An 11,967-nucleotide genomic window follows, 5' to 3' on the forward strand; every position below is an offset into this window, starting at 1 on the left:
CCTTCGTGGTAATACACTGTGATGGGCTATTGTCTGAGTGTGTGTTGAGAATTGATTTTCCAATATAAATTTAAAGAGAGCCTCAAACACTACCACAGATGTCCGCAGCAGACACCTGTCTTGTGAAATAAATTACAAACGCCTCTATTATTTTTTTTTTAGTATTTCAAAATAATTTTATGTCGTTTGTAAAGTTTCTAGAATTTTTATATATGAAATTAAAAAAATTTTGAACAGATGGTACATATATCTGTAACTAAATAAGTAATTGTACCTTTTTTATATTCGGTGTTTTGTTTGTCATATTAAGTAAAAAAAATCAATTTTAAAATTTCAGAATTTTATTATATTTTTAGAGTTGCAGAATCTAATAAAAATATAAAAATAAATAATATTTCTATCTTCTGGGTTACACTTGATTTTAATTAAATAATTTCCTATATTTCTTTCATTTCATTTCTTGCCCTTGCCTTTCTTTCCCTTTTTCTTGCCCTTACATATGCCCGACAAGGCTGCATCCAATTCAACCTCATCGATTTGGGTCTCTGTCGTCACGCGTCGAACTGGCAATACAATTGGCTGTTTCGGTGTCTTCAATTCAATTTCGATGTTATTCCGTTTGTGTTGGCATTTCTGTTTGCTACCCAACTTCACCAAAAAGACGTCAGTGTCTGTTTCATCGCAGGTCTTGTAGCAAACCTATAGAAACAAAACAAAATGAACGCATTCACTTTTCAATTATAGATTTAAATTGGCTTTATTGGTTCAGATCAGTCTCAACAGATCGAACGTCTCCTACCAATAAATCACTCACTTAAAATGTTAAATCAAATCTAATGCCTATCATAAATCAAAATTATCACGCTTTTTACAGCAGATTGATGATGATCAACATTTGCCATAATTTTGAGATGCGGCCTCTATTAGAGCTAAATAAGATTAATAGAAATCATTGCAACACAGTATGGGATGGAATTCTTTGTTTTCGGTTTAAAATCCTGAAACGTCATTTTGGGGAATGGAAATTTCAAATTAGAGTGAGGGGGATACTAGGTCAGTACAGCACAAAAACGAACAAAGTTTGGGTCCGAAGATTATACAAATAAATATAGGAGCTGTATATGGCGAATATCCCATTACAAGGTACTATAGCGAGGTAGATCAGATTGCAGAATATAGCTCTGAGGTTATGACCGAATCCTGTCAGAATTATTTAAAATTATATGCAACAGGTTGTTTTCATTCATTTGATATTCAGGGCTGTCACAGAAACCATGTCGGTTTTGCTTATTGTCGTTTTTGTAAACCAATGTTGGTTTCATTTGGTGTCATGAAACCAAATTGGTTTTGTCAATTTCGAATGTAAATAAAATCAATGTTCGAAACAGCTGTTGTTGCTTACATGTGTTGTTTGTTTATTTGTCATTGAAATATCAGTAAAAGTAAAGTAAAGAAAAAAAAGGAATAAGTCGCTATAAATAAAGTAAGATGGCATCAGCAGTGGTAGTTTTTGTGTTGTTGGACGAAGAACGCTCAGAAAAAAATAGTCCTTTAAATATCCTTTAAAAAATCTTTAAAAAATCTACGTTTATGGTCCTTTAAAAAATCCACGTTTATAGTCCTTTAAAAATTCTTTAAAAAAATACACGTTTATAGTCCTTTAAATTTTTTTTAAAAAAATACACGTTTATAGTCCTTTAAAAATTCTTTAAAAAATCCACGTTTATTGTCCTTTAAATGTCCTATAAAAATTCTTTAATGAATCCAATTTTCTAGTCCTTTAAAAATTGTTTAAAAAATCCACATTTTTAGTCCTTTGAATATCCTTTAAAAATTGTTTAAAAAATCCAAAGCAAATGAAAAGTGACAGCTCTAAGCAACTTGGTTTATTTCCAATAACAAAACCAATAACATTGGCTTCTATGACAACCATAACCGATAAAATTCTAATTCGAAAATAAAACCAATAACGTTGATTTTCATGACACCAAAGCATTTTTTCTTGTCGTTTTTAAAACCAATAGTTACAAAATTGGTTTCTATGACAGCTCTGATTATCCTTCATTTTTAAAATGAGGTAAATAGCGCTAAAGACGAATGAAATACCGAAAATTTATATTACTTTCAGATGTTAATTCGAAAAACAGCAAAAAAAATTAATCACAAAAATTTGGATTTTTTCCGTTTTTTTTTTTTTTATATACCCTCAGTCATGTGGCTACAGAGGGTATATATCATTTGATACGGTCAAAACGTGCCTAGTCGAAATAACAGTTTTAGACCCCAGGTCCGTCCATCTGTCTGGCTGGTGCGCACGATAACTGTCGAAGGGATGTATCCGATTTGGTCCAAACTTGGTTCATCGTAATGTTATTATCAAACTTAGATCAAGTTCGCAGATGGGCAATATCGCTCCACTCCTTCTAGTACCTCCCCCACAATATTTCGAAATTTTTATAGAAAATATTTTATTGCACAAAAAGAGAAATCTGATTTTGCTCTAACTTTGCAAATCCTAATATTTCCATCAGTGGACAAATGGACAATATCGGTCCACTCCTTCTGGTACCTCCCCCACGAAGGGTCAAAATCATAAAACAAGCTTCAGCTTTTCGTCTGGGTGTTGATTCTAAATCTGTCGATCAATCAGCTATTTCACTACTCGTTCATTTTCTCATTTGATCCAATGCTAATTGAAACACAAGTAAAAAGCTGTGTTCGGCTGGGCCGAACTTTGAATACCCTCCATCATTTGCAACGAATTTGGCAATTATCAAAAATAATAAAATCCGTTAAAAATTCTGTTAAAATCTTAAAAATACCGAATGTAGCTGTTATATTAGGTTCTATACGATGACATGGACCTGCATAGGTAACTTTTGTCATAAGCCATTACAATATCCAAATGCAAAACTTAAAAAAAATCGGTGGATAATGTAGCTAAAATCATCAAAATACCGAATATCGTGAGGTACAGTTATATGGGGGCTATACGAAGACGTGGACCTGCACAGACAATTTTCTGTCTTAGGCTGTAGCATTCACCATTCCGATGAGCCATTACAAAATTCAAATGCGAAACTTAAAAATATCGGTAATAATGTAGCTAAAATCATCAAAATACCGAATATCGGAAGGTACCGTTATATGGAGGCTATACGAAGACGTGGACCTGCACGTAGATCTGTCTTAGGCTGTAGTATCCATTACGAACTTCAAATACCAAATTTGAAACAATTCCGGTGAATAATGTCGTTAAAATCATCAAAATACCGAATATCGGGAGGTATCATTATATGGGGCTATACGAAGACGTGGACCAGCACAGACAATTTTCTGTCTTAGGCTATAGTATTCATTTAGTTCGGTCGGGTCGAACTTTGAATTCCCTCCACCATTCCTATAAGCCATTACAATATCCAAATGCAAAACTTAAAAAAAATCGGTGAATAATGAAGCTAAAATCGTCAAAATACCGAATATCGAGAGGTACCTTTCTATGGGGGCTATACCGAAACGTGGACCTACATGGCCCATTTACAATACCAAAAGTCCTGCAGACATAATATACATTTGAGTAAAATTTTATCAATCTACTTCAATTCTTTCGGAAGCTAGAGTGATTTCCACAGACGGACAACCGGACGGACAGATGGACGGACATCGCTAAATCGACATAGAATTTTATGCTGATCAAGAATATATATACTTTGTAGGGTCTAAAATGTATATTTCGAGGTTTTACAAACGAAATGACAAACTTAATATACCCTCCATATTATGGTGGAGGGTATAATAAAGATGTGCAAAGTTTGAACGAAATGGAATACCGCCATTGCTAAATGTATCTCTTAGAAAATGGAAAAGGCCGATATTGTTAATCTCCAATCTTGATCTATGTTTTAAAGAAATTTTACGATGCACCAAATTTGGACGAAATCAGATACTCCTTTCTATAGTTATCTTGCGAAAAGAGACACAGGAAGATTATTTGCCATTTGTTTCCAAATGCCCTAAATCGCATGGTTATTGCGTACTCTTCAGGCGACCCTCCCCCTGTCATCTAAATTTCCATGTCTAGCCACAAGACTAAACTTTCTCCATTTTTTATTGTCCACAACAATTTTTAGTTTCATACACTTTTCGCCAAAAAAAATCTTACCTCAATACCCTTTTTACGCATATCATAATCGATGCCCTTCATGGCATTTCGTATATCATCACGATCCACTTGGACACAGCAGTTTTTATTATCATTCGGATGCAAAGGAGGGCATATGGGGCCACAATCTCCGCCGCCACCACGACTGCGACGGCTACGATAACTTTCAATTTTATTCTGTTGATCATTGCAGAATTGTTTTATTTTCGAATATGGCACATGATAGCTCTCGCCCGGACAGCATGCATCATTGCCCGAATACTTGATGTTGGCACGTATTTTTGGTAATTTCGGATGATTGATGATGTGGCCGCCGGTGCGACGTTTAATATGATTGCGAGCAAATGAGCTGTGCTCCAGCAGTTTATCCACATCACAGGAAGCTTTGGGCTGAGTGAACCAAAACGGAAAAGGCGCATATACAATATGTATGGTCGAATAATGATAAACATCCATACCTGTTCACAATCATCACTTGAATGATCATCTTGAAAGTTTTCGGTACCATCGCAAATATTCTCAACACAATGGGTATCTTTGAGGACACGTATTACCAAACCACTGCCATTGAGACATGCCTCAAACTCATCATAGGCATCTGGTCCTGGTTCCGGTTTTCGTGGTGTCACAAAACATGGTGGCATGCAAACGTTACAGGGATCGTAGGGATCTTTCGCAGCGGCATCACCTGAAAAAAAAACAAATTTTTAAATTTATTGTTTGTTTTATTAAAACAGATGTTATGGAACATACCCTTCTGTCGGATAGTGTAACCCAGAATAAGAAAATTTATTTTATCTATTGCAAAAATGTGAATTGTTTTATTGATAATTTGGATATTTGTCCTAAATATTTTATATTGATATTTTTACTAAATTTCGCCACTATATTTTTGTAATAAATAGCGCAGTTTCCTCAAAGCTTTCGATTTAGCTGCAAAAATGAAAAGGGACATTAATTAGAAAATGTGCATTTGGAAAAAAATTGGATTCCTTAATTATGATTATTTGACATTTGGACTCAAAACTATTTTTAAAATATCCACGCTTCTATCCCAATTAAAAATAATAAAAAAATCCATTCTTTGAAAAATAATTTTAAAAAATCCACGATTTGAAAAATATTTAAAAAAAATCCACGCTTTAAAAAATAATAAAAAAAATCCACTCTTTGAAAAATAATTTTAAAAAATCCACGATTTGAAAAATATTTAAAAAAATCCATGCTTTAAAAAATAATAAAAAAAATCCATTCTTTGAAAAATAATTTTAAAAAATCTACGCTTTGAAAAATATTTTTAAACAATCCACGCTTTGAAAAATATTTTTAAAAAATCCACGCTTTGAAAAATATTTTTAAAAAATCCACGCTCAAAAATATGTTTTTAAAATATCCACGCTTCAATCCCAATTAGAGTTTGAAAAATATTTTTGATAAATTAAAAAATATATTTTTTAATTCCACGTTTTGAGAAATATTTTTTAATTCAACGATTTGAAAAATTATTTTTAAAAAATCCACGCTTTGAAAAATATTAAAAAAATCCATTCTTTGAAAAATATTTTTAAAAAAACTACGCTTTGAAAAATATTTTTAAAAAATCAACGCTTTGAAAAATATTTTTTAAAAAATCCACGCTTAAAAATATGTTTTTAAGAAATCCACAAGTTTGTGTTATAAAAAATGGCAGAGAATTTTTTTTTGAAAAGTCTTTAAGGCCTATTTTGAAAGATGTAAGCTTTAATAGTCCTTGAAAAAAATGAGCAAGTAAAAAAGCTGTAAGTTTGGCCGGGCCGAACTTCGAATACCCTCCACTATACCGATAAGCCATTACAATATTCAAATGCCAAATTAAAAAAAAATCGGTAATAATGTAGCTAAAATCATCAAAATACCGAATATCGGGAGGTATCGTTATATGGGGGGCTATACGAAGACGTGGACCTGCGCCGACAATTTTCTGTCTTAGACTGTAGAATCTATTACGAACTTCAAATACCAAATTTGAAACAATTCCGGTAAATAATGTCGCTAAAATCATCAAAATGCCGAATATCGGGAGGTACCGTTATATGGGGGCTATATGAAAACGTAGACATGCACAGACAATTTTCTGTCACAACCTGTAGTATCCATTACGAACTTCAAATACCAAATTTGAAACACTTCCGGTAAATAATGTCGCCAAAATCATCAAATTACCGAATATTCGGTGGGGGCTATATGAAAACGTGGACCTACATGGTACCGTCATATGGGGGCTATATGCCATTTTACGAACTTAACCTGCCTACTGCAAAATAAACAATTCTAGTCTCTCAATTCGTCCGAAAGATAGCGTAATTACAATAGACAGACGGACAACGCTAAATCGACATAGAATTTTATGCTGATCATGAATATATATACTTTGTGGGGTCTAAAATGTATATTTCGAGGTGTTACAAACGGAATGACAAAGTTAATATACCCTCCATACTATGATGGAGGGTATAACAAAATGCCAAAGCTTCACAAAGGTAAAATAAAAATATTTTTGAAAATCTTCGCTTTATCATTCCGTTCTTGAAAAATACACACCTCTATTTCTAATGGATGTCCATTCCAAAAAAATATGGTCAGAAAACCCCCCAATTCAGAAGGGTACCTTCCACTACGAAAATGAAATTACTCACCTGCTTCACAGGCATTCGCACATTCGTCACAGGAACAATCATCGCCTTTTGAAGGACTATTACAACCACCTCTATTGGCCATTGATTCTTTAGGCCTCTTTGAAGGTCCACACGATCCACTACAATTTTGAAGATGACATTTTTGTTCCTTACATATGGGAGCTATTGAAATACATCATTAAATTCCTTTCTCCCAAAATAGAAATACGTATAAAAATTGCTTACCTCTGGCACATTCATCTTCCACCTCATCGCATGGACATCCTTTGTCGGTGTTACAGGCAAAATAACGTTGACAAATTTGCTTCTTCTCGGGAGTGAAACAAGGATCATCCAAAGCTGGACAACCATTACAGGGTTGACTTTGACGTCTCCTACTTGGTTTGGCACAAGCCTTATCAGTCTCTTCCAACTCATTGGTATCATCACCACCCTCATAACGAGAAGTTTCTGGGTAGCTACTACCGTCCGTAGCTCCACCACCACCACAACGGCCGGAATTACCACCTTCCTTATTACAGCTTTTGTTACATCCTGAATTACAAATTTTCGAAAAGGGGAAAGAGGAGACTATTGCCGGACCATTGGCCACCAGACGTATGATCATTACAATATTTCCCGTCTGACAACCATTCAAATTGAACAAAGGCAGCAGACGTTTGGTTAACTCCGAGGTGGGACACAGTTGTTCCCTTCTCCCCATACTGTCTTCGTTGCAATCATTGTCCACAATGGCCGGGCATTTTGGTGGCACACCAGCATGCGGCATTGTTTGCAGGTGTTTCCGCAAACCATCTTCCCAATTTGGATTTTCTATTTCAAAACTCTCCATTACCTTATCGAAAAGGCCACGTATCGGCATATCACTGCAACCGATAAGGAATTTACATTTGTCCGTTTTCTTTTTGTACACATGGAACATTAAACGGTCGGCATCTTGTATAGGACTCTCCAGTGAGAAGAGACAACATTTGCCACATTTCGTTGCACTGGGATCAACGCAGTGGCCATACTCCCGATCGCATATCGAGACAAAAACACTATTACGAAAAGAAACTTCGCAGCAGGTGGGATATTCTTCGGGAGCACAATAATTTGGTCGTGTCACCAGCAAATCATCGACCACGAATTCGAACATGTACAAGAAATTTTGCGCCATCTTAAAGTCTCTTCGTGATTTCGAGCGAAATTAGCAAAAAAAAATCTTTATAATTTATAAATTTTCTCTTGACTATTTGAAAAAAATTTCAGAAATGTTAAATGAAAAATGTACATATTATTATTGATAAAAGGTGCACAGTTTACTAGGAAATTCAAGACTTAAACAAGTATAAAAGATGGCACAGTGTTTTAGCAAATGGTTTATTTTTTGAATAAAAAAATGATACTATCAGGGCTGCTGAACGTTATTTTTTTTTAAATTTTTTTTCTAGAACCATCAGAGTCACTAAAACGGGGCTGTTTTAACATAACTTTTTTTGAACTATGAGAGCCACCAAAAAAAAAACAGGATTTTTAGGAACATTTTTCAACGACCTTCAAAATAATTTTTTGGACCAACAAAGCCACTAAAGGGTGGAGATTTGTAATATTTTTCTAGGATTAACAAATCAGTCAACGTATATTTTATAACTATTTTTTTAAAACTCAAAAGAGCCACTACTCGAGTTCGTTAAATTTTCATTCAACGACCATCAGAGCCAACAAATGGAGACTTCTTAAATATTTTTCAACAACAGACAGACACAAAAAGCGGTTTACTTAAAAATATTTTTCAAAAAACATCTGTCCTGACTAATTATCTTTGAAAAATATTTAGAATTAAATTTTCCCCAGCTCTTAGGTCTTAAAAAATATGTGTTTTGGAGGCCCTGGAGAGTCAAAAAAAGGTTTTTTTAAATATATTTCAAGGACTATTAATAGCCGCGTTTAATTTTTTCAAGAGCCGTTAGATCCATAAACCTTGTAAAATCGTATTTTCTTAGAAAAAGCCATATTATTTGAAAGAGTCTGAGGTTTATAACTTTAGAAATGATTTTATAATACTGTAGTTCAGTATGTAAAATTTTTTACTACGATAAAAGATTTTTCCTTTTTGATATCAAAAAAGATCTAAAAATAGTAAATTCTTGCAGGTCCTGGAACAGAACAATTCTGTTGGGATTTCGATTATCATTGGTCTATTCCAGAGCTGCAAGAATGTAAAAGTTTTTACTACGATAACCCATTTGCCCTTTGATATTGAATAAAAACCAACAAGAGTAGATTCAGCAAGTTGTGAAACAGAGCAATTGTATTGGGATTTCGATGAGTATATTGTATTCTGACAGTGTTCTATAATATAACTGTAACAAGAGATAAAATGAAAAACTTGTTAAAACATTTAATTTACCTAATTTTTTATCTATTATGATTAAATATATATAAAAAAACAAATCTTAAATTCAATATTATCCATTTTTCTTCATTTCTTGTATCTGTTTCAGCAGCAGTTGCATGCGATCCTTCATAAGAGGTTGACCACGTTGCGTCCGCTTGCTAAGTGCCTTTGTACGCTCCAGTCTTTTCTTTTTGTACTGCTTCACTTTCTCTTCTTTTTCTGCTTTAGCTTTGGCCCGTTGCTCCTCCAATTCCTTTTGTTTTTGTGCCCTGGCTTCTTGACGTTGGCGAAATTGTTCAGCCCTTTGCTGTAGAGAAAAAAATAATTGATTAAAATATGATTGTGTTCCATTAAAAGAATGATACATTTATATAAATATGCTGGTCAGAGAAACTGGCAATATTGTCTAAGGATATAGGTTTGTAGACAAGTCTACATAGATTAAGAAATTATCAAGTAGCAGAACGCTTTAAAAATTATCACGACCCAAACCCACAACTGCTGAGAAATTCTTAGACATGTGACAACTGGGGCTGCGTAGCTACATGAAAGATCAATTGCATACCCATTGTGCTGAAATACAACTTTGATACATACCTTCTTTAAATCTTCCTTGGATTTTACAAAGGATCCCTTCCCATGTGCCTTAAGCGCGCCTCCTTTAAATCCTTTAAATGGTGGCTTTGCACCACCACCACCACCAGAATTGCCTTTATGCTTGATTTTGTTTCCATTTGGCTTTTTTTGAGATCCAGCATTGGATGCTTTGGGATTTTTTGCATTTACCATAGTGGTAAGTTTATTTAAAGTTTTTGTTCACAAAGGTGTCCAATTCAATTCACTTGATCTATCTTCTTGTTAGGAGGTTGTACATCTGCTTCTGGGCGCATGGGAAACGTCTATTGTTTACGAATGAGACATGAGGAAAACGCAATCAGCTTGAAGCATTCATTAAATGAGCCGGGGAAATAGTTGCATTATTTAAATGCGTTCCGGAACGATAGAGTGCATTGGAAGGAATCATGTGAACTAGTTCGGTTTCTATCCACCATTTATTTTGTTGATGACAAAGTCAACTGATAAAAAACACTAAAATTGATTTTTGCACAAACTTACCCTACTATGAAGATGAACTTTTTTTCGAACATATTCTACAAATTTTTTTATCATAAACATTTATTAAAGTCATTAAACATAAATAAATCCATGGTACAATAAAAAGGTATGGTAGAGTACCAGCTGATTACAATTTTTTTCTAAGTGTGCCCGATTTCTGTTAATTTTGTGTATGTATTTATTGTTTGGAAAAACAAAAACAATTTTCTTTAAATCAATGATTTTAAGAAACTTGAATTGTGGGGCTCGCATTGATGATTTTAACCAAATTTGCCATGGAATTGAGGGATTGAAGACTTTGGATCATATTTTTGAGAGAAAGTCCAGACATACATCAACGCTTGGGAATAAAAATATATTTTTATAAAAATTTTTTTTTTTGTTAAAGCCTCTTCATTAAAAAATGAATTATTGTATAACCTGCCTGCTAACTTGCGGGATTTATTGTTTGTTTAGTATGGTAAAAGTACAAATAATGTTTCTTACTGTCTAGCATTCCTCAAAACAGTAAATGCAAGTAATTTCTAAACATTCCAATGATATTTTCAAAAAAAAAAAAAATAAATGGTCTGTTCCAGAACCTGCAAGATTCTACTCCTTATGCAATTTTCTCCGACATCATAAAGGGAAGATGGGTTATCGTAGTAAAAACTTTTACATTTTTGCATTTCTTTTGCATTTCAGACCATAATATAATCGAAATTCGTATAAAAATGAAAGAAAAGAAGAAAGATCGAAATAACTGGGCGATAAGCAGATAGTCGATCAGAATCCACTAGTTTTCGTATAAGAAAGTAAGTTTTGCAGTTTGAATGCTGTTTCCCCACTTGATGTAGTGCAACTTGCATACTTATTTAGGAGAACACGCGAATTCTTTCACTTTTAACAATACAAATATGACTGAATAAAATGTTGATTTTGAAGGATTAATAATTTTTTTTAATTTTCATTTTTAATAATTTTCCGTTTCCGAGAAAGTAGTGCTGTCGAAGGTAGTGTCGCATTTCGGTTTTTGCTAGTTCCACCTACATACAGGAAAAAAGTTTCGAATAACATATATTTTCGGAATATATGGTCCATGTAAACCTTATCCATCATCGTAGATATCAAATATTGCGTCCCATTAAAATCATATTAATTACATTTGCCGAAATCAAATCCCCGTCTTACTCTTAACAATGTTACTTTTATTTTTCCTGTACGAACAGTTTTTTACGTGTAAATAATGCCTTAGCAATAAAAATATTGCCAACATATGATATTGCATATTTAGCTTATTGTTGTATTACAAATAGGCAGCATTGTTTGATTTTCAACTGGGCACTACTTTCTCAGCGTTTTCTGACAACTTCGACTGATTGGCAACACTTCTCTGCTATTGAATTGTTATGGTTGGAAATATTACATTTGCCTGAATTACATATCCAAAAATATTTTTATAACTAATCATTTTCACGTGTAAACCGTGCCTTAGCACTACAAATATTGCCAATATCAATTTGAAAATAACATAATATGACATTTCATTTTTAAATTGATAGGCAGCATTGTTTTATTTTCATTTGGGCACTATTTATTTGTTTTCCTTTCTCATAGTTTTCTGTCAATTTCGAATGATTGGCAACTCTTCTCAA

At 33.6% G+C, this 11,967-nt stretch overlaps 2 protein-coding genes across 2 annotated transcripts; both read right to left on the reverse strand.

Moving 5' to 3' along the window:
• Positions 1 to 382: 382 nt before the first annotated feature.
• LOC101893663 (uncharacterized) lies at positions 383 to 8,088 on the reverse strand. The gene is made up of 5 exons (XM_005188466.4): positions 7,063 to 8,088; positions 6,838 to 6,999; positions 4,621 to 4,850; positions 4,163 to 4,552; positions 383 to 699 (listed from the first exon to the last, which is right to left on the reverse strand). Exons 1-5 carry the CDS (start codon positions 7,994 to 7,996, stop codon positions 454 to 456), a joined length of 1,962 nt encoding a protein of 653 aa, XP_005188523.2. The 5' UTR covers positions 7,997 to 8,088; the 3' UTR covers positions 383 to 453.
• Positions 8,089 to 9,099: 1,011 nt separating this feature from the next.
• LOC101894177 (thyroid transcription factor 1-associated protein 26) lies at positions 9,100 to 10,154 on the reverse strand. The gene is made up of 2 exons (XM_005188469.4): positions 9,815 to 10,154; positions 9,100 to 9,524 (listed from the first exon to the last, which is right to left on the reverse strand). The coding sequence occupies exons 1-2, from the start codon at positions 10,004 to 10,006 to the stop codon at positions 9,288 to 9,290; spliced, it is 429 nt and encodes a 142-aa protein (XP_005188526.2). The 5' UTR covers positions 10,007 to 10,154; the 3' UTR covers positions 9,100 to 9,287.
• Between the last annotated feature and the right edge of the window lie 1,813 nt (positions 10,155 to 11,967).

This window comes from Musca domestica, unplaced genomic scaffold, assembly GCF_030504385.1.
Source record: "Musca domestica strain aabys unplaced genomic scaffold, Musca_domestica.polishedcontigs.V.1.1 138, whole genome shotgun sequence".
Taxonomy (NCBI): Eukaryota; Metazoa; Arthropoda; class Insecta; order Diptera; family Muscidae; genus Musca; species Musca domestica.

Excerpts from the sequence above, each read along its gene's own strand:
- LOC101893663 (XM_005188466.4), bottom strand. The coding sequence starts at position 7,996 with ATGGCGCAAAATTTCTTGTACATGTTCGAATTCGTGGTCGATGATTTG. Across the intron at positions 4,851-6,837 it reads TGCGAATGCCTGTGAAGCAG|GTGATGCCGCTGCGAAAGAT; the intron begins GTGAGTAATTTC and ends TTTTTTTTTCAG. Across the intron at positions 700-4,162 it reads TGCGTAAAAAGGGTATTGAG|GTTTGCTACAAGACCTGCGA; the intron begins GTAAGATTTTTT and ends TTGTTTCTATAG.
- LOC101894177 (XM_005188469.4), bottom strand. The coding sequence starts at position 10,006 with ATGGTAAATGCAAAAAATCCCAAAGCATCCAATGCTGGATCTCAAAAA. Across the intron at positions 9,525-9,814 it reads CCAAGGAAGATTTAAAGAAG|CAAAGGGCTGAACAATTTCG; the intron begins GTATGTATCAAA and ends TTTTCTCTACAG.